The 21,510-nt window shown below is 45.3% G+C and overlaps 2 protein-coding genes across 2 annotated transcripts in view; one reads left to right on the top strand and one right to left on the bottom strand.

Annotated features, from left to right (window-relative positions):
• Positions 1-557: 557 nt before the first annotated feature.
• NOB1 (NIN1 (RPN12) binding protein 1 homolog) lies at positions 558-10,070 on the bottom strand. Its single transcript, XM_008139963.3, has 9 exons — positions 9,966-10,070; positions 9,750-9,882; positions 8,098-8,228; positions 5,841-5,912; positions 5,509-5,637; positions 5,220-5,411; positions 4,366-4,463; positions 3,219-3,363; positions 558-1,283 (listed from the first exon to the last, which is right to left on the bottom strand). Exons 1-9 carry the CDS (start codon positions 10,026-10,028, stop codon positions 1,014-1,016), a joined length of 1,233 nt encoding a protein of 410 aa, XP_008138185.2. The 5' UTR covers positions 10,029-10,070; the 3' UTR covers positions 558-1,013.
• A 3,777-nt stretch (positions 10,071-13,847) lies between these two features.
• Positions 13,848-21,510, top strand: part of WWP2 (WW domain containing E3 ubiquitin protein ligase 2) — a 135,244-nt gene continuing 127,581 nt past the window's right edge. The window contains exon 1 of the mRNA XM_028143253.2: positions 13,848-13,909. The gene's annotated coding sequence lies outside the window, so the exon portion shown is untranslated. The remainder of the gene's footprint in view (positions 13,910-21,510) is intronic.

The raw sequence follows: 21,510 nt of genomic DNA, 5'->3' as shown, positions 1-21,510 counted from the left end.
TATACACCAAATGAGTTAAGAGTACCGTAAAGGAAAAAATTGAATTTAAGGAACTTTTGAAGATAGCACTTTGTGTATATACTATCAATATAAGAACTAAAAAGAAATCTTGGGACTCAGCAGGTTCGTTTTACCAAGTAGTCAGTTAACATCACTCAGTGCAGTGCACTGAGGACCTAATGACCCCTCCGGTGGCATTCCTGCCCAAAGTGAAAAGCTCAATCCCACTGAGGAAACGATCTGCCAAACCCAGAAGAAGCTTTAGAATTGGGGGAATGCTCGGACAGTATTGGGGACAATATAGTAAAATGTGAATTGTTACATATTAGATAATAATAATGTATCCAATTTCTGAAACTTGATCATTGTACTCTGGTTACATAAAAGAACATCCTTTCCTAGGAGATACTTTGTACTTGTGTGCATAGAAAGATAAAGAGCAAATGAGAAGAAATGCTAACAATAGGGGAATCTCGGTGAAAGGCACTATGGGAGTTCACAACACTCATCTTTCCTGAATGACCGAAATGCTTTAAAGTAAAACGAAAGAGAGAAAATGGTAACACTTAGTTTTATTTTAACAAACTTAGTATATTTCTTCCCCAAAAAGATAAATCTAAATGCTTGATCTTGGTGTATACCCCAAGTGTTAAGTCTTCAAATTACTTAAGGAGAAAAATTTGGCCTATTTAATGAAAACATATAGTTTACAACCACATTTATTAGAAAAAATATTATCACTTGGAAGTTTCCTTCTTTCGAGGTCAAAGATTCGCTCCAGGGCACAGTTCTGTTTTCAGCAAACCCCCTCCACATGGCAGGAACCCCAGCTCTGGGTGCTCTAGGGCCCAGGCGTGGCCCAGTCCAACCGCAGACCCAGCCCACCCTCCACAGGAGTCACGGGAAGCAGGCAGGAGCTGGGCCTGTTCTTCCCATCCAGATGGAAGACGGAGATGAGATCCCAGAACTTGGCAGCTGCAGCAGCTGTCCAGTGTGCCTGTGGAACTTGCACTTCACCTTTTCTTCACAAACTTCTTTCTGGAAGCATTGGGATTCAACCGTCTCCTCCCGGCCCCCAAAGTGTTGTCTCGGACCTGCAGGGTAGCTGAGCGGCTGGAGATGTCGTTCTCTGCAAAGGGAGATACCCCGGCTACATAGTCAGGGGCAAACACATCCGTTTTCTGCCGGGCCTTGCGGGAGAGTCGCAGCTGAGGGAAGCGCTGGTCCTCAGTCAGATGAGGGTTGACGGCATATTTGCCCCCTTTGGGAGTGGGAAGTGAATACTGCAAATAAGAAGAAAGGCCATTAGAAGGACGGTGATCCATATTCATACAAGTCAGATCCTGTTAACGTCAGCTTATCTGACAGCTCTGGATGCAGGCGGATGACATCAATGGAGTCTCATTCACCGCCTGCTACACGCTAAGAACATGACCTGCGTCTTCCCACTTGATCCTCACCTCAACTCACAGATGAGGGGCTAGAATGAACTCTCTAGTGTTCAGTTGAAACTGAAGTTATAAATTCAATTTTTAATACATGTGTATTTATATACACGTACATATTCACCGTCTCTGTCCACCTGGACAGAGATGCCACCCTAGGACAATGAGCACACCGATGTCCAGATATTTGCTTCTAAAACCCATTCTTCATAAAGATGACCCAGAGCTGCTCAGAGAAATGGCCGATTCTAGGGCAAGGGCTGTATAAGAGTCGGAACATCTTGCTGTGCCGGAAAGTGAAAAATGTTCAAATAATTGGGACCAGAAGCCAGGCTGAAGGGCTTCTATAAACAGTGTGAGCATCTAAGTAAATAGGATGGTGATGGATCACAGCCTGAAGACTAAAACAAAAGTCCACAGACCACATTCACATAAATGAATACATTAAGAGGGGAGATTCCTCTTTACAGCAGAATGCCAGCTAATGTAGGAAGAATGATGGAGTTAGAAAATCACCATTTGGCAACCATCACTGTAAAAACTGATTCAGGTAACTTTAATCAGGAGTTAAAGTTGGATGAGAAACAGTATTTACACAGTATTAAGAGTCTCTTGCCCTAGCTGGTTTGGCTCAGTGAATAGAGTGTCGGCCTGAGGACTGAAGGGTCCCAGGTTTGATTCTGGTCAAGGGCATGTACCTTGGTTGCGGGCACATCCCCAGTGGGGAGTGTGCAGGAGGAAGCTGATAGATGTTTCCGACTCTATCCCTCTCCCTTCCTCTTTGTAAAAAATCAATAAAATATATATATAAAAAGGTATCTTTCTGTAAGTTACTTATCACTAATGATAACTTCACAGGAAATCTGTGGCAAAGTTGGAATATGGTCTCAAAGATTAAAATCTGCCGAAACCGGTTTGGCTCAGTGGATAGAGCGTCGGTCTGCGGACTGGAAGGTCCCAGGTTCGATTCCGGTCAAGGGCATGTACATTGGTTGCGGGCAGACCCCCCAGTGGGGGGCGTGCAGGAGGCAGCTGGTCGATGTCTCTCTCTCATCGATGTTTCTAGCTCTCTATCCCTCTCCCTTCCTCTCTGTGAAAAATTAATAAAATATATTTTAAAAAAAAAAAGATTAAAATCTTTGTGAAATCTAAGTGAAGGGTGGGTGGGAATTATTTGTATTATTTTTGCAACTTTTCTATACATCTAAAATGATTTCGAAATACAAAGTAAAAAAAAAAAAAATTTCTTCTTGCGCATTAGAGGCAGTGGCCAGTGCCAGGCTGGCTACACTCACGTAGTCCTTTGTCTCTCATCCCTTCTCTCTCGATTCCACAGAACAAATACATGGCTGCGTGTATCCGGCCGGGCCTCTCTTCTGTGCTGAGCATGTAAACACCTCTTCCTCTCTGGTCCACCGAGCTTCTGGAATCCTGCCCGATCCCAACCACTCACACAGATCTACCCACTGTACTGTGAATGACCGCCCTCTTGTGGCCCCGTATCAAATACACGCATTTGGCCCGTATCACTCACTGCCTGGAATTACTGGCTATTTCTCATTAAACTGCCAAGTCCTCAAAAACCTCTTAAACCCCCCCCCCCCCCCCCCCCCCCCCCCCCCCCCGGAATCTGCACTGATTACAGGCTTTCAGTAACTATCCTGCAGAAACCACGAGGATCTTTTGTCCTCTGTTCGTTTCGATGCCGGTGCTAAGAGGCCTCGCTTTCCCAGCCTTAGGCCCTGCCGCTGGAGGCTGAGACGCGCCACTCACCCGGAGGCCCCGCGGATTCAGCACCTTGGGGTTGCGGGAAAAGTGCATCCGCAGGGTTTCGTCGTCGCTGACAGTCACAGACACTTTCTTCAGGGTCTTGTTTCCACAGTGTGAGCAGAACACTCGGCTCATGTCGGAGGTTGTCCTGGAGACATAAAAGCAGACGCTTCGGACAGGAGCCACAGGCAGCAGACCCTGCCCCAGAGCACAAGATGAGCCACAGGACTCAGGAGGAGGGAACGATAAGAAACGGGGAGTCGAAACAATAACTCTGTACAGACCCCCAAAGCACTCTACGCGTCCTAGACCAAGGCCCCCCGGCTTCATGCTGGCGACATAACCAGACTGCAGCTGCATTTCTCAGAGGCGAAGGGAAATGACACAATGAAAACTGAGCATATTGTTACTTTAATAACAAATCCTTACTGAGCTGTGTCAGGCATTAGTCTACAAGTTTCATATGAAACCAATCCTATGAGGTTGCTACTATCTTCAATTTACAGAAGGGGGTGAGGTAAGGTAGCTTTCAAGATGACATAGCTCATAGGGCAGATAAAACCCAGGGAGTCTGGCTCCAGATTCAATGCTCTTAACATCACCGTGCTTTCTCAAGGGGCGGATCATTACAGCTCTAAATGCTGTGTCCCCAAATGTGAGCCTGAGCAGTCAGCCAGGAGGTGGTTCTGGAGGTGCCAGTAATTTATTAACGGATTATAGAGGACACACCTTATAAGCTGCTCTGGTTGAAGGTGTGGGTGTTCAGGACAGACCTCAAGGCCTTGCCTCTTTTCTACCCACTAAAGCCCCAACGATGGACCTCCCACTTATGTATTTCCAAGAAAATCTCTGGCATCACTCCATCATTAAGTATTTCAGTACTTATCATCAAATAAGGAGGGCTCTTTGCTCCAGAACGCACACCTTAAATCCTATGCCACTAAAATAAGGACTAAAAACGCCTCCCTCGATGTCTCAGGTGGGCGGCCACTGGCCGTCTCTGTCCCAGGGGTTTCAGTGCCTGGTGGGATGAGGTATACGTATGAATGAGGTATGCAAGGCAAGGCTCTCCTTCAGGAAGTTCGTAGAAGGGACAGGAAGAGAGGAGAGTGTTCGGCAGAGGGCACGGGTTCGATGATCAGCTCCTTACCGGAAACAGCCGTGGCAGCGCAAGATGTAGCTCCGGGCCTCCCGGATCAGCATGCCGTTCACCGCCAGCACGTGCAGCCCCATCTGAAGCAGAACATTCTGCAACCAACAAGTTCAAGCAGCACTGAACTCAGAGCACAACTCCGTTTCCTTTCAACGTCTGTGTAATGAGAGTTGAAGGAACTTCACAAACCTTGGTTGGGTCCTAAAGGACTTCTGCTAAGGAAAAGCAAGCTGAGGGTGGCTCTCGAGATAAGGAAAGTAGGGCACGGACCCAGAATTACCTCAAGAGCTGGCATCTGTGCGCAGCAATCCCTCTTAACAGACATTCATTTTGTCAGAGCAAATGTACTCACTTCTGGCCTGGAAACCCTCTATACTTTCCTGAGTACTTAACTGAGCCAAGAACACTGTGTAAAAGGAAAGCACCCAACAGACTATGAATAGGAAACATTAAAGTTTAATGTCTTAGCCCTGGCTTGTGTGGCTCAGTTGGTTGGGCATCGTCCCGTGCACCAAAAGGTTGCCAGTTCGATTCCAGGTCAGGGTACATGCCTGGTTTTCGGGTTCGATCCCCAGTAGGGTGTATGCAGGAGGCAGCCAATTGATGTTTTGCTCGCACATTGATGTGTTTCTCTCTCTAAAAATAAAAAACTATTCTTTAAAAAAAATTTTAATATCCTATCGACATTCCGTCATGTTCTAATTCTCTAGCCTCCAAGCAAACTAAAAATTACTGAAGAACACAGGCAAAGTTTCTAGAACCATTAAACAATAACTCTGTACAGACCCCCAGACCTCGGAGGGACAGGTATGACACTAAGCCGAGAGCTAACTGATGCCCATTCCGCCCACCTGCATGGCGAAGTCTGTAGTCACACAGCCGACCCGCACATCCTTCGGGACGGTGCACTGTTCAAAATCCCGCTGGATCTGCTTGATGTTGCTGGGGGTTATCCACCCCCCATCGTCATCACTATCTTCACCTTTCCTTTCTTCAAACCCATTCTCTTCCTCCTCACTTGGAACATCCTCGCCTTCGTCAATCTGAAACGTAACAGAATTCACCAACTCCCAGCCCGCAGGAGCAGCAGAAGCGAGTGTGCTGTCTGTCACCAGGAGGAGGCAGTAATCAGGGCCTTACCAGCAGCTCCTGCAGATCACGATCAATATTAGGCAAAGGGTTTCTCCAGAACATGAAGGAACTGAATTCCAGGTCCTCAGGCTCACCGGCTGCATGTTCATGTTCCACTGCTTCTTGTGGGGGTTTAGGCTGAGGTTAAAAGAATAATAATTTTAAAACCTACAGGGGGCTACATATGATATGATATATGTGACATACAAGTCAGACCAGACAGGGCGGGACAAACTACAATATTAGTCTAGGTAAATTTGGTTCAGTGTAAACAGTTAATTTGTGGAGATACGACTTGTGGCAGAAAGGGCATGCTGAGCATGACTTGTCTAAGGAATTACCTTTGAGGGCAGATGGAAACCAGAAATGTGTAGAGGAGTTTCGGGGTGCTGAATCGATGAGCTCACTTTAACCTTTAAAAAGAAAAAAGGGACAGATCTAAGCAGAGAAATACAGTTTGAAAATTCAACATGAAAGAGTGATTAAAAGAGAAAACAATATTTTCCCTCGGCTATTGAAGTAAAAGATATTCAATGTTTAAAAAAACTGGAGCTCTGGCCAGGTAGCTCAGTTGGTTAGAGCATCATCCCAATACCCCAAGGTTATGAGTTTGATCCCAGTCAGGGTACACACAAGAATCAACCAATGAATACATAAATAAGTGGAACAACAAATCTATGTCTCTCTCTCTCAAACCAATAAATAAAAATTAAAAAAAAAAAGAACCAGAAAATATAAATATACAGTCACGTGCCATTTAAAGACAGGACACATTCTGGAAAATGCGTCATTGGGCAGTTTCCTCATTGTGCTAACATCACGAGTGCACTTACAGGAACCTGGATGGTCTAGCCCCGTGGTCGGCAAACTGCGACTCGCGAGCCACATGCGGCTCTTTGGCCCCTTGAGTGTGGCTCTTCCACAAAATACCATGGCTGGGCGAGTCTATTTTGAAGAAGTGGCGTTAGAAGAAGTTTAAGTTTAAAAAATTTGGCTCTCAAAAGAAATTTCAATCGTTGTACTGTTGATATTTGGCTCTGTTGACAAATGAGTTTGCCGACCACTGCTCTAGCCTATTCCACACCGAGGCTATATGGTATACACCGCCGTACATGTGGTTCATCACCGACCGAGATGTCACTATGCGGCACATGACTGAGTAATTACTCAGTGATTCCACTACCAAATAACCACGTTGGGACATTTGTTTTTGGCCTTATACATAAAGCTGTAATGAACACCATCATCCGTAAACTCAAAAGTATCTTTGTTTTTATATATCTTTTTATATATCAGTGATGATGTGAGAGAATCATTGATCAGCTGCCTTCTGCCTGTTTGGGGATTGAGCCCGCAACTTGGGCATATGCCCTGACCGGGAACCGAACTGTGACCTCCTGGTTCCTAGGTCGGCGCTCAATCACTGAGCCACCACGGCCAGGCAACTCAAAAGTATCTTTTGTTACATCCTTAAGATATAAATGCCTAAGAGTGAATTGCTCTTAGTGAAAAGATAGGCTGTTTTAAAGCTTCTGATACAAAATACGTAAGTCCTGCCCAAAAGGCTGCAGGAAAAGGCAATTTCTAAGATTTAGAAATTGGTGGATGCCAAAGAGAAACCCAGGTACCAGTCACAGAGTCAGTACAACTATTCCATTCAATAACCCCCCCCCCCGCCCCCACCCAAAACATTCCAGTGACACGCACAAGTCTGTAGTTCAGGCATTGCTTTTTTTTAGATTTTCTGGAATGCAGGACTCTAAACCTACATGAAAACAAGCTGAGGACAGTTCTAGTAAGTATAGGAACGTGAGCCCACCGTGGTTTTGATGACTTAAGGCAGAGGAGAGCAAGCAATTCTTTGTCGACACTATTTGAAATTAATTATTACAAGGTTAATTATCTGGCTCCCCAAATTCTCTGACCTGGAAACAGCCAATAGGGCCCAGGCACAAACAGATTAGCCAAGGCGGCCACGTCCCTAAAAGCACAACAGGAACCCACAATTTGGGTAACAGGGTTTAAAAACAAACACACACACACAAAAAAAACAAGCACCTAGTATTCTTGCTTCTGAAAAATTATTTCTAGTTTAAAAAAAGTGAGAATGTTGCTTATTTTCACACTTTCTGCATTTTTCAAATTTAACCAATCTTCCAAGAACCTACAAATCAAAAGACTTACACACATTTGCTAACTGCGATGTTTGACCCTTATTTGGAACCTGGTCTAAACAAATAAACTATTTTTACATTTTTATAAAATTGGGAAATGTGAATGCTAACTGGTTGTTTTTGATAAGACTAGGGAATTATTATTAGAATTTTATATGTATGTAATAATGATGGTTTTGTGGTTATTTTTTAAAAGAGACACACCAGGAAACACCTATCAGTGAAATACGATGTCTAAGTTCAAAAGGGGTGGGGTCAGTAGAAATGAAAACGGACAGATCATAAGTTGATAACCGTGGAAGCAGAATGATGGGGACCCGGGGTCCAATATACCATTCCCTCTACTTTTGTGTATCTGATACTCCCCATAATAAAAACATTAAAACAAAACAAAACAAAAAAAACAACAGTCCTCCCGATTTACCTTTTCTGGCTCTTGTTTTAAGTGTGACACCCCAACAAACTCTGCCTCCAGCTGGTAGGTAAGCGCCAGCACTTGGATGTCGGTGGCAGAGAGGCTGGCATAGTCTCCAGTTTTCTTTGAAAACTCAGTCACTGTAAACAAAAGATGCTCGACTTCATTTAGAGGCAAAGAGTCGCATGACCGCAGATAAAGATAATGAAAGTATGAAGAGAACTTAGGACCAATATGTCAAGAAAAACCTCTTAAGACTATCATCTATTTCCTCATCTTTTTTCTAATCATAGCTGACATCTATATTCTCTATCACCAAGATTCACGCCAGTTAGCTTCACTGTGATATCCTCACTGAATACAAATGAAGGAACGGAAGAACAAAGTTAATAGAAAAGCATCCAAAGTTAGCATATTTGCAAATGATGAGTTTTGGTATTATGTCAGAATAGAAGGTCTCTTCTCGCCCAGTTCTAAAATTCTTTGATTTTTAACAATTGAGATTAATAGAATGGATGACCAGATTCCAAAATGGGATGGAAAGTTAATTTGACCAATACCTGTTGTAGTCTATGATGGAAAAAAATTATTGGTTGCTTTGCAATAAATATGGGACAGTTTTTGTGTATTAAAAAAACCAAATACCCCCCTATGTTTACCACATTGTAAATATCAGCTGTTATTATTGTTATTCTCCTGAGACATCAACAATAAACAGGTACAATAAAATTTTCTGACATATTAACAGAAAGTGGTCTGGTGCTACACTGCCACATGGAACAGTAACTGTATCATTTCCTAAAAAGCAGATACCAATTAACAGCAGCAATTTCACTGGGCATTTACTATGTATCTCACACTAGGCACTGTGTTAAAAGTTTTTCATGTCATCCTTCAACCAAATCCTAGTAAGTACTATTAGTATTTCTTCAGAAAGATGAAGTAACTCCTCAAAGCTTTCACAGTAAGTTGGTGGGGAAAGCTACAGAAGTCACAAACTAATAGTGTAGCAAACATTTCCATTATCAGCCTCCAAACCCTAAAAACACTTCCAATCACCTAGGACTTTTCCAGCGCTCCTTCACCTTGATCCCTAAGAAGAGATCAATGCTGACTCCCAAGCCAAGTGATAACTGTTTCGTTTTCTTTCAGGACTAATGTCAAGACAAAAGTCATCCTTTTTTTTTTTTTTTTTTTTCCGAATTGAGCCTGGCCTCAATTTCCAAAACCATTATCCAAAAACAATGATCACTCTGATCTACTGAAAAGAAATGGGCAAGAGTAAGAAATCCAGGTTCTTTTTATTTTTAATCCAAATTCACCGAATGACTGCCAAGCACTAGACACTAGGCTGAGTGACAGAGTGCTCTTGAACGCTTCCAGCAACCTCTGGGGCGGGTACTATTATTGCTCCCATTTTACAGACGAGGCGATCGAGGCCTAGAGAGTCAGAGTGACATACGCAGGGTAGACAGCTAGTAACTGGCAAGACCCCGCTGACCCCAGACTCAGGAAGCATTTTTCTACCACGACCTCCCGAGAACCTGGAGGTTTCTAAATCAGCTGCTGATCAAGGAGCCCGACCCCAACTCGCACCCGAGCCGGCCCCATCTGCACCCCGGACCCGTCTTCGCCATGGACGCCGGGGCAGGGGCACTCACCCAGCCGCACGTATTCCGGGAAGGGCTCTTTGAAACGCAGCTCGTAGGGCAGGACGGCGAGCCGCCGGCGCGTGGCCTTGTCCCGAATCTCGCTGACCACATCCCGGATGGTGTAGATGTTCTTCCCGATGTCCTGCACGGAGAACGGCCCAGCTCATCGCTCCCGCACGGGCCGCCAGCCCACACCCTGCTCCCTTCCACCCGAGCTTCCTGTACCTGCAGAGCCGCGTCCCGCAGGAATGCCCCGGCATCCGCCACAACGTGCTCCACTGGCGCCATCTTGGCTAGACAATCCCGAATGCGCCTGCGCCCGCCCCTGCGTCCCACTCCGGCCCCGGGAGCCGGGAGGAACAGCCGCAACTGAGCGGCGCCCCCTGGCGGCCACTCCGGCACCAATCGGCTCCGGCTACTTGTGCGCATGCGCACTGCGCCGGCCAGGGAGCTGCGGGCGGGGCCAAACCTTGGGGGTGAGAGGGCGAAGTACCTGAGGAAATAGGTTTCAGCATCCAGGCCTTAGCGCTTTATTTTTTTACTTTGAAATGTAAAGCCAGTGTATGTTGTCATTGTCAAAAGTCAGTCAATACAGATAACCTAATTTAATGATCACAAGCCCATAAGATAGGTATTATTTTACAGTCAACCGATAGCTACTCAAGACAATTAAATACAGCTATCATGGCTAGTAAATGGTTGTAAAAAGATTAACACTCAGGCAAACCGACTCGGAGCCACTTTCTTAACCGTTATGCTATAGCAGTGATTTTCAACCTTTTTCATCCCAAGGCACGAACTAATCACTAAAATTCTGCAGCACACCAAAAAAATACATGTTTTGCTGATCTGACAACCAAAAACTAGGTATAATTTTGACTCATTCACACAAGATGGTTATTGCTGTGTTGCTGTTGTCATTTTTTGACAATCGAAGAGAAAAGAGGTCATTGTCCATGACTAAATAGTCAGGTATTGCATGTTGTAAAAATTATTATGGCACACCTGTTGAAAATTGCTGTGCTATAGTGGCCGATGCTTACGCATCCCCATTTCATACTGAATAACTTGGAGCCAAAGGTCTATGTCTTCTTTATTTTAATATCGTTGCCCCACTTCCCTAAGCAAGGTACATTATATACTAGCAAATAATTCATTGCTGAATCGAACTGAAGGGTATGGGATGATTTCTGAATTCCCTGTCAAACCTGAGATTTTATCATTTCGAGATCTGGCCCTATTATAAATTCATGCTGGTGAATTTTGGCTGAATGTTAATTGAGTTTTCAGTCACCAGTCTTAATGCCTCCTAAATCCTTACGTCTCATCTCTTTTTATCCCCCAGCCTAGCTTTCTGGGCACATCTGTGGGAAAACTTTTGGCATCTTCACTCAGAAGGTTAACAACTGAAGTAATTCCCTCTCCCACCCCAGCTCAACTTCTCAACTCATTAAGAATTTCATTTTTTACTAAAGGCATTACCTACAAAGGTGTTCCAGGTAAGAATCTCTGAATCATCTTAATTTCCACCCTCACTCTCAACCTGTAACTGTATTCCTCCTGCTAAACCTTATTGAAGTCACTTCTGAAATGTTTGTGGTGCCTGGGTCTTCTCTACACCCCTTCCTATTATTCTAATCAAGTTCTTACCTCATGCCTGGAAAATGTAACCCATTCATCCCAGTCTCTAATGTCTTTTTTTTTTTTTTAATTGATTGCTCCTGTTGTCTAAAAAGGGAGGGTGGAACTTAACTCCATAATAAAAGAGGTTTATTGAAATTGGCAGCGACAACTGTACACCCAACGATGAGGAAGAATGATCTAGATCAGTGGTTTTCAGACTCAAGTGTGCATTGGAGTCACCTGAAGAGCTTGCAGACACAGGTTGGTGGGCCTCACCCTCGGTTTCTGATTCAGTCGGTCTGGACAGAGCCTGAGAGGTTGCATTTCTAGTGAGTGTCAGGAGATGGTGATGCTGCTGACCTGGAGGACACACTTGAGAACCACCAGTTAGGGAAACAGGAAAAGAATTACCAGGCTTTCAGTCTTTCTGTCTTCTGGTAAACACTAAGAATACTTATTAATAGGCAGGCATACGTTGGATATATTGTGGGTCAGTTCCAGAACACTGGGATAAAGAGAGTATCCTAATAAAGTGTCATAATCTTTTAGCTGGTGGAGGGTCTTCAATTTGTAGAAAATGCAACACTGCAGTGCAATAAAATTAGGTGTGCCTGTAAAAGGAAACACTTTGTAGCTTTTATCATTTTTATAGTATTTTACTCTCTTTTCTGTTTCCCTATAACATTACTCTCCATGCTCCCGACAGCCTTAGAAGGACTTTCATTTATTTAACAAATATGACAGCTCATTTACACCACCATGGGTTGGGTGATATGCCAGCTATGAACAAAGTGATATTTTGTGTAGTGACGATAGGCACCTTCAGAGTGTATGACTTTGGAGCCAGATCTTGAAGGATGAGCAGGACAAAGGCATCAAAGTATGAAAAGCCAAGGGGACTCCTGGCCTGGTAGCTCAGTTGGTTAAGAGTGTTCTCCCAGCCCTAACCGGTTTGGCTCAGTGGATAGAGCGTTGGCCTGCGGACTGAAAGGTCCCAGGTTCGATTCCGGTCAAGGGCATGTGCCTTGGTTGCGGGCACATCCCCAGTAGGAGGTGTGCAGGAAGCAGCTGATCAATGTTTCCAATTCTCTATCCCTCTCCCTTCCTCTCTGTTAAAAAAAAAAAAAAAAAAAAAAAAAAGAGTGTTCTCCCAATACACTGAGGTTGTGGGTTCAATCTCTGGTCAGGGCACATACAAGAAACAACCAATGAATGCACGAATATATGGAACAACAAATCGATGTATTGCTTTCTAAAAATCAATAAATAAAATAAAGTTAAAAAAAAATGAAGAAAATCCATGGGGTGTTTAGGGAAATAAGGGTGATGCCTGGTGTGGCACAGGGTGACTGGGTAGCTGGGGCAAGGTCTCTCTCAGAGGTGAAGTGAGCCCCGAAACACTTCATTTTTTAAAGTTTTATTTATTTTATTTTTATTATCTAAAGTTTTACATGTATCCTTCTTCCCCCATTGACCCCCCACCCAGCCATTCCCACCCCAGGCAAGCCCCCACCGCCCCAGTGTCTGTGTCCATTGGTTATGCTAATATGCATGCATACAAGTCCTTTGGTTGCTCTCTAACCCCCTACCTCCCCTGCCATTTGTCTCTGGATCTATTTTTGTTCATCAGTTTATGGAAACACTTCACTTTTGTGGAGCTCTTGTTTGTGTGTTGTTGTTTTTTAAAGTGAAGAAATCTCAAACATTATTAGGAAAATCTGGTCACTTTAAGGCAGTTTACATTAACAGCACTTTCAAACACATGTAGGACAATGTATAACTCATTGAGGTCTTTTAAGAAAGAGAAGGCTGCCGAAACCGGTTTGGCTCAGTGGATGGACCCGTAGGTCTGCGGACTGAGGGGTCCCAGGTTCGATTGGGGTCAAGGGCATGTACATTGGTTTCGGGCACATCCCCAGTGGAGGGTGTGCAGGAGGCAGCTGGTCGATGTTTCTGGCTCTCTATCCCTCTCCCTTCCTCTCTGTAAAAAAATCAATAAAGTATGAAAATATGTTTAAGAAAGTGAAGGCATTGCTTGCGTGCCAGTGAAAATCTGAGTTCATTTCCAGAACCGGAAAATGTAGACGCTACGAGACCACATGCTTAACAGGATCGGGAATCGAACCCGCTACCTTTCAGTGTCCTGGGCAATGTTCCAACTAATTGGCCCACACCGGCCAGGACAACAAATATTTGATGACTTGATGAAATCGCTAACCTCTCACCTGTAAAGTGGGGCTCATTCTAGATCCAACCCCGGGGTTGGTGGGAGGAGTAAGCGACCGGCATTGGTGAGTCCTCGACTGATGGCTCGGGAGCACTCCAGCAAGTGGAAAATGCTTCGACTTTTAAACACACCAAGGCTAAGAATGCCTTCTCCCCGGGAAGGGATCCCAGGCCAGGCCTAGGTTGCCCCACACCTGCGGTCCGGCCAGCCTCTTCCGGGTCAGGTGACCGCGCGCGGCCACGTGACCCGGCCCGAGTGCGGGCGGTGGAAGGCGGAAGTGAGAGAGGAGTTGGGCGCCGCTTCTGTAGCCGCGCGGCAGGTAGCGAGCGCGGGCACTGGGGGGTGCGGCGGACGGGGGTGCGGGGCAGGCCTGGGGGGGCGGCGGCTCGCGGTGGACGGGGGGCGGTGCGGCCCGGGCGCCGGGGGGCGGTGGCTTCCTGTGGGAGGGGCCTGGCGCGGCGGTTCCGGCCTCCGAGGAGGGGTGTCCCGGCTCCCGCCCTGGAGGGGTGGGCGCGCCGCGGGCTGTGCGCGGGGGGCTGCTCCGAGGTGGGCGCGGAGGCAGCCGGGGGTGCGGCTGCGAAACAGCAAGTCCTTCTGGAAGGGGAGTGGAGCTTAGGGGCCAGGGATGGAGAGGGTGACCTTTGTGGAAGGGTCGGCACCGGAGGAAGGGGCAACTTGGGACTGAACGGGAAGGGGGCGCCTGAGGATGGGCGTGTGCCATGGAGGGAAAGAAGGGGAAATCAAGAAGAAGCTGCCTGAACCCCAGCTGAGAGTCTCTCTCTTCTTCCTTCTTTGGAAATGATTGTTACCCGAGACTTTGATTCCGGTCCCATTCAGTTTTTAAACTTCAGGAGGGATCACAGGATCTTCTCTTGCTTTCGTCACACCCACTTCGCCCTGCTTGGGTAGGGTTTCCACTTCTTGGGAACTTAGCCCTTCAGATCATCTTTCTTTGAGATTTTCCCCCCAGATCCCATCAATTTCTAAGCTGGGGGAAAAAAAAAAGAGTATGGGCACTTTGCTCTGGCCATAAAATGGCTTTTAGCCTAACCTGTTGAGGACCACCTAGCTCAGCATTACCTCAGCAACATAGCGACTGCTGAAACCTTGGACAGTGTCTACTTACACGGCTTTATGACTTTTCCTCTTCTGTTTAAATTATTCAGCTTCCCTTACCATGTGACTACTTATCTTGACACACTCTGATTAGGGAGGGTGACTGCGAGGTCTGTGTTGTGCTTAGAACCATGACATGGATCATGATTTTGAGATTAAATGCCTTTGTGAAAAGCTGTTCATCCTTTTTTCCTTTTCTTTGTGTTGGCTAAGATTTGCAGCAGTGAAATGAATTTCATGGAGGTGATATAACTGGAGTGAATGCTCAGACTGAACAGTCACAGGAGCCAGCATTATTTTGAACCCAAAAGGTTACAAGTAGGGGGGGGGGGAAGTACTTTGCTAATGTATTATGAGTTCAAGTTTTTGGAGTATTTGATAAACATTTACAATTGATTTTTGTAGCAGTCCAGTGAGTTATGCTGGGAAGGTATTATTCTCATTTCATAATGAAAAAGCAGAACTAAGGGAGATGACTTGATTTTTTCAACAATTTATTGCTCTTTCTTGTTTACCTGCTAGACTGGTAATCCTTCAAGGGCAGGAGTCATATCTTATTTGGTTTGTTTGGCTACTTGCTTAGTGTATGGAACGTTGTGGCACTTGGTAAGTGTTTAGTGAATAAAATTTCTGAAGGTCACAAAGCACTAAGTGTAGGACAAGGGATATGAACCCAAGTCCTAGCTCTTCTCTCGTCAGATTTGCCAGTTTGTGTTATTGGTCCATAATGAATACGATAGGCCTGGGAAAAAGGCTTAGATGGACTTCTCAGTCTCTTACGTAATGACTACTTTCCCATGGGCAAAGGGCTGATATCAACATCTCATTTAATTTTCACCACAGTCCTGTGAAGGCCAGTGTTGTCCCTATTCTACCAATAAAGAAACCGAGGCTTAACAAAGTCTTTGCTTTAGCGATCAGAGCTAGTGAATGACTGAGCAGGGACCCAAGGCCAGGCCTTTTATCCTTAGACCCATACTTTTCCATTCATAGAAAAGGACCTAGCCCTAGCTGGTTTGGCTCAGTGGATAGAGCGTCAGCCTGCGGACTGAAGGGTCCCGGGTTCGATTCCGGTCAAGGGCACATGCCCAGGTTGTAGGCTTGGTCCCCAGTGGGGGGCGTGCAGGAGGCAGCCATTCAATGATTCTCTCTCATCATTGATGTTTCCATCTCTCTCTCCCTCACCCTTCCTCTCTGAAATCAATAAAAATATATTTAAAAAAAGAAAAGGACATAAAGTTTTATTTTAAAGTATATTTTCAAATATAAACATATGCCATTTTAAGAAAAAAAATAGTATATAGACAGCAAAAATTGTGACTGTAGGATGCAATCAAAGTTCAGAACTCTGTGCTATACCATAGCTGCCTCTTCCTGGGAAAACATTCTCTTATTTGATGAATATTTGTAAGTGCCTGCTCTATGCCAGGCATTGTTCTAGAGTTGAGCTGTCCAGGATGGTGGCCACTAGACACATGGAGATATGCTAATGAGCATAAAATACACACCTGCTTTTGAAGGTTTAATATAAAAAAGATAATCTCATTGGTATATTTATATTATAGTAAATATAACAATATAATCAATACAATATTAATACAATGTGAGTACATTCTCTAAGGGGTTATTTAAGTTTTTTTGGGTTAAACAGTGTAATCGGGACTCAATTCACTTGTTTTCTTTTTAAAAAATGTGTTTCCTAGAAAATTAAAAATTATGTTGGACAGTGCTGTTCAAAACACCAGGAATACAGTACACAAGAAAGGCAAAAATCTCTGCCCTTGTGGATATTACATTTTAGTGGGAAAAGGCACAATAAACAAAACAGCCAAGTATGTGATATTATAATAAATCATGGAAGTGGGCTGTGAAATGTTGGCTGGGGTTGCAATTTTGAGTTTGAGTCCTCAGAGAAGCCTTCCTGAGATGGTGCCGGTTGAGTGAAGACCTGAAGATGAGGGGGAAAAAGCTGTGTTCTAGGCAGCTTTTTGGGACATAGCGGTCCAGGCAGAAGGAACAGCAAATTCAATAGTCCTAACGAAGGAGCACCCCTGGCGTGTTTGTGGATCGGCCAGGAGGCCCCTGGCTGGAGGGATGTGATGGAGGAGAGATGCTGAGGATGAGGTCAGAGAGGTGGTGAGGGTAAGGGGAGAGAGGGACAGGTAGTGGAGGGCATCGCTCTGGTTGCCATATGAAGGGTGCCTCCGCGGTCTGTGGTGTGAATAACTAGAAGAACGGAATCCTCATGAACCGCGATGGGGAAGACCGGAGGAGCAACCGGGGTGGGGCTCACTTTTGTTCACGTTGGTCGTGAGACCCCAGTGCCAGTATTGTGGGCAGTTAGAGAAGTCTGGATGGAGATAGGCCTGGGCTGGAGATGCACACGTGGAAGCAGCTGGCACGAGGACAGTATTTAGAGTTAAGAGCCTGGGCCAAGTCACTTACGGAGTAGTATGGATGCATATCCAGGGAGTGCTTCTTATTGGAAGTTAAATTTTGAAATAAAAACTGTTGATACTATTATACCAGTGTAGCAGAGCATTGTATTATATCTCAGGGAACGTGGTTTTCCCTCCGTTTCACTTTTCATTTAAAGATTCTTTTGCAGACTGCACGGTAAGGGGGTTCTTTTTTCCTCGAGGATGCTGCTTTGTAGTGCCGCTGGCATCAGTTTGAGTGCCAGGTTCTGGAATTGGTCTGGCTTTCTGGGTTGGCAACCAATTTAGAGACTTCCAGGAAAGATGGGCAATGGGTTTTTAACGTTTAAAATGCTGGCTTTACCGAAGGTGTACGGAATGCATGTTGTTTGTCAGGCATCCTATTGTTTCATAGATTTGAAACAAACAGAACCTCCCTGAGGTGAAATGACCGACATAAAGTCATGTAGGTTAGACATGGAAGAGCGGGATCTGAATCTTGGCCTTCTGGGTCCAGATCTGATGCTTCCATCCTGAGACACGAAGAAATGGGTGCCTGAATGTAAACTCCCAGAGAATCAAATCAGTGAGCTGCTCTTGAGTGATTGTGAGTCACTTCAGACTGTTACAGACTCCGGAATTTCTGAGGGGTAGGAAGAAAAGGGAGGATCTTGTTGCCCTTTAGAAGAACTAACTGAATCTTTTTCTTTTTTAATATATTTGTATTGATTTCAGAGAGGAAGGGAGAGGGAGCGAGAGATAGAAACATCAATAATGAGAGAGAATCATTGATCGGCTGCCTCCTGCACGTCCCCTACTGGGGATCGATCCCGCAACCCAGGCATATGCCCTTGACCAGAATCGAACCTGAGACTCTTCAGTTCACCGGCCAACGCTCTAACCACTGAGCCAAACCAGCTAGGGCTGAATCTTTTTTAGAAGGTTGTAGTCCCTGTTCCTGCTCCCCCACCCCTCTAAGCTTATAAACAAACATTTTGTGATTTAAGTCAAGCGTTCACGCTTATATCTTAGAAAACACCAAATACCAAGACTTGGCAGTCCTGAACCAGGGCAGGTCCTCTTCCTCTGTGGCACGCATGCTTTTTGCTTCCTGTTTTGTTGCGAGATCTGCTTTCCAGTCTGTTTCATTATTAGCCTGTAATTCCACTGTGCTCCCCCTCCCTCCTTTCATGAGCTTGGTCTTTGCACGGATGTCATCTGGCAAAGTTCAGTTCCATTTGATTGTTTATTCAATATGGGCCTTTGGAGAGGGGAAGGTAACAGCTCAATGCTGGATGGAGGAAAGAGGCCAAGAAAGGAGCGGAAGTGTTGGAAAAAGCGGGAAAGGCATGAGGGTGTGAAGGAAAGGAAGAACCTTTTGAACAGACCTTTCTCTCCCACATCTCTCAAGAAGTGGATGCCGGGTGGACCTATAGTCATCATAGGAAGCTCTGCCTGTTTCTGCAGCTGGCTAATTAAGAATAAAATCTGGGTGCTGGTGAGTGGTTTTGCTCTTTCCTGCTCATCTGCTGCACAGGCTCTTTCATTTTGAGGTCCTTGTTCAGTGGTTTCTTGACTCAAAGCCGGGTCAAGAATTCCAGAGCCTAGAATTACAGCATCAAGAAAACTGGTTTAGCTTGTCATTGATACTCAGAGAGCACTTACTATGTGCTGGTGGCTTTACCTGAACTCATTTAATCCCTACCGTAAACTTACAAGGTTCATTATAAGATCTGTTATTTAGGTTCATTTCAGAGATGAGGAATTGAGTTTTAGGGAGGGTATGTTGCTTGCCCAATATCACTCAAAGGCTAGTGAACAATTAAACCTATTTGCCTCTAAAAGATTGATTGGTCTGAAAGGGTCTTGCTGAAGTTGGGTAGTAAGAATGGTCAGGTATGTTAGATATTGCAAGAGCTATCTGGTGTGTGGTTGCTTTCTCTTGCCAAAAGCTCCTCAAGGATTTAACGGGGGTCCTTCAAAACAAGCTATCTGGGCTCCCAGAGGGCAGGGGCCCCATGACCCTCATCTTTGAATTCCAGAGCCTTGCACAGACTGGTGTCTATGAGCATTTCTTGAAAGACTGACCCTGGCTCAGGAATGGACAGGGTGAATACAAAGGGGCCTGGAAAGGCGCAGTCAGGATGCTGGCTGCTTGCCTGCAGAAGGTGCCCGTGGCCGTCATCGTCCTCTGGCTTCAAGAATCAACCCATCCTGTCATCCCAAATGTTGAGTTGTCAATCGATTGTTGAATGGCTAAACAAAGGTGGTATATCTGCACAATGGAATATTATTCAGCCATAAAAAGGAATGAAGTACTGATACATGCTACAACATGGGTGAACCTTGAAAACATTATGCTAAGTGAAAGAAGCCAGACACAAAGACCATATGTTATTATGGTTCCACCTACTTGAAATGTCCAGAATAGGCAGATTCATAGATACAGAAAGTAGATTAGTGGTACTAGGGGTTGGGGGCAGAGAGGAATGAGGAGTGACTGCTGATGGGTATGGGGTCTTCTTTTGGGATGATACAAATGCTCTGGAGCTACATAATAGTGATGGTTGCACAACTCTGTGAATATATTACAAGCCACAGAATTACATGCTTTAAAAAGGTGAATTTATGGTATGTGAATGATATTTTAATAATCGATACTAATAAAAGGGTAATATGCTAATTAGACCGGATAGACCAGAAATCCTTCCTGACAAAGCTGGGGCCTGGGTCCTGGGTGCCTGTGGCCGGCCAGAGGGAGGGAAGCCTGGGTCCTGGGTGCTTGTGGCCAGCTGGAGGAGTGTGGGGGCCGAGGCAGAGGCAGTTAGAGGTGATCAGGCAGGCAGGCGAGTGGTTAGGGGTGATCAGGCAGGCAAGCAGGTGAGCGGTTAGGAGCCAGCGGTCCCGGATTGCGAGAGGGATGTCTGACTGCCAGTGATCGGGCCTAAACCGGCAGTTGGACATCCCCTGAGGGGGTCCCCGATTGCGAGAGGGTGCAGGCCAGGCTGAGGGACTCCCCCCCCACCCCCGTGCACGAATTTCGTGCACTGGGCCTCTAGTAATAAAGTAAAGACTCAACCAGTCCTGTTTTGAATGCACCCTCTGTGTTTTGTGGAGGTCAATTTAAGGTTTTCGTGCCTGCAACAGCAGCTATTATTCTCCATCTTCTGGGGCCAGGGCTCTGGGTGTTACTCAGCCTCCTCTGATGTCTGATGTTCCCAGTTGATTTCTCCCTTTTTTTTTTTAATCTCAGTTATTTCAAGTATTTTAGCCAAAAAGGACTATGGCGTATCTTTGTTGCCTTTTGGATGTCTCTTGAAATCCTGAACCAATAGGTGGACCCTTGACATGCTTAATTTGGCTAATGACAAGGACTCAGGAATTAACTATCCTAGTTAATAATTTCTTATTTTTCTTTTTTTAAGATATGTTTTTATTGATTTAGAGAGAGAGGAAAAGAGAGAAATCTATGTGGGAGAGAAACATCAATCAGCTTCCTCCTGCAAGCCCTTCCTTCACTGGGCATCGAGCTGCAACCCGGGCATGTGCTCTGACCCAGGAATTGAACCAGTGACCTTTTGGTACATGGGACAGTGCTCAACCAACTGAGCCACACCAGCCAGGGCTCTCTCTTTTTCACAAGCCAGTAGATTATAGGCAAAGGAAGATGGTCTTTCCCCCCCCCCCCCCCCCCCTGAGTTTCTTATTTGAAATTAAAGGTATAAGGACACTCTTTGTTTCTTCTAGGGCGGAGCTGATAAATCCCCAGAGCTGTCAGTTCAGGCTGTACTACAGTCTAACTCTGAGGCGGAGGGCAGCTGCCCTATTGGTTGAGTCCAGCGGTGCAGGGCCTGAGGCCTGTATCACAGTAGGAAAAGGAAAAGCCTGGAGAAGGAAGAGCCTAGCCAAGTGGAAAAGGAAAGAGAGGCCAAAGGAGGAGGAAGATGGTGAAGAGCAGAGAAAGGCTGCCTGTAATCTAATGTGGTCCTTCTTGCCTCACTCTGCTACTTGTCATTGAAATAGATACATTATTTTCAAATTCTCAAAAGCTAGTTGTTGTGTTAGTAGTGGCATCAATAAGTTGTTTCCCCTGTGACTGCAGAGTTATTTCTTAAGGAATTTACTGAGGGGCCTGGATCCAGGTGGATATGGGAGTTGGGCGCCCCACGGATGTGTTGCCGATGTGCGGCAGACTTCCAGCTTCAGCCTGATGTCAGTTGAAATTCAAATCTTCTAAAGGCTTGGCTGCTAATTGTATTAGCTTTTCTATTCCTAATCTGTGGAACAAATTGATGCAAACTTGAAATTTATTCTTTCATAGTTCTGGAGGCCAGAAATCAGAAATCAGGGTGTCAGTACGGCCATTATTCCTCCAGGCTCTTGGAGA

The sequence above is a fragment of the Eptesicus fuscus genome, chromosome 21 (assembly GCF_027574615.1).
Source record: "Eptesicus fuscus isolate TK198812 chromosome 21, DD_ASM_mEF_20220401, whole genome shotgun sequence".
NCBI lineage: Eukaryota > Metazoa > Chordata > Mammalia > Chiroptera > Vespertilionidae > Eptesicus > Eptesicus fuscus.
The sequence above is the reverse complement of the archived record's forward strand: the minus strand, read 5'-3'. Positions and strand labels throughout refer to the sequence as shown.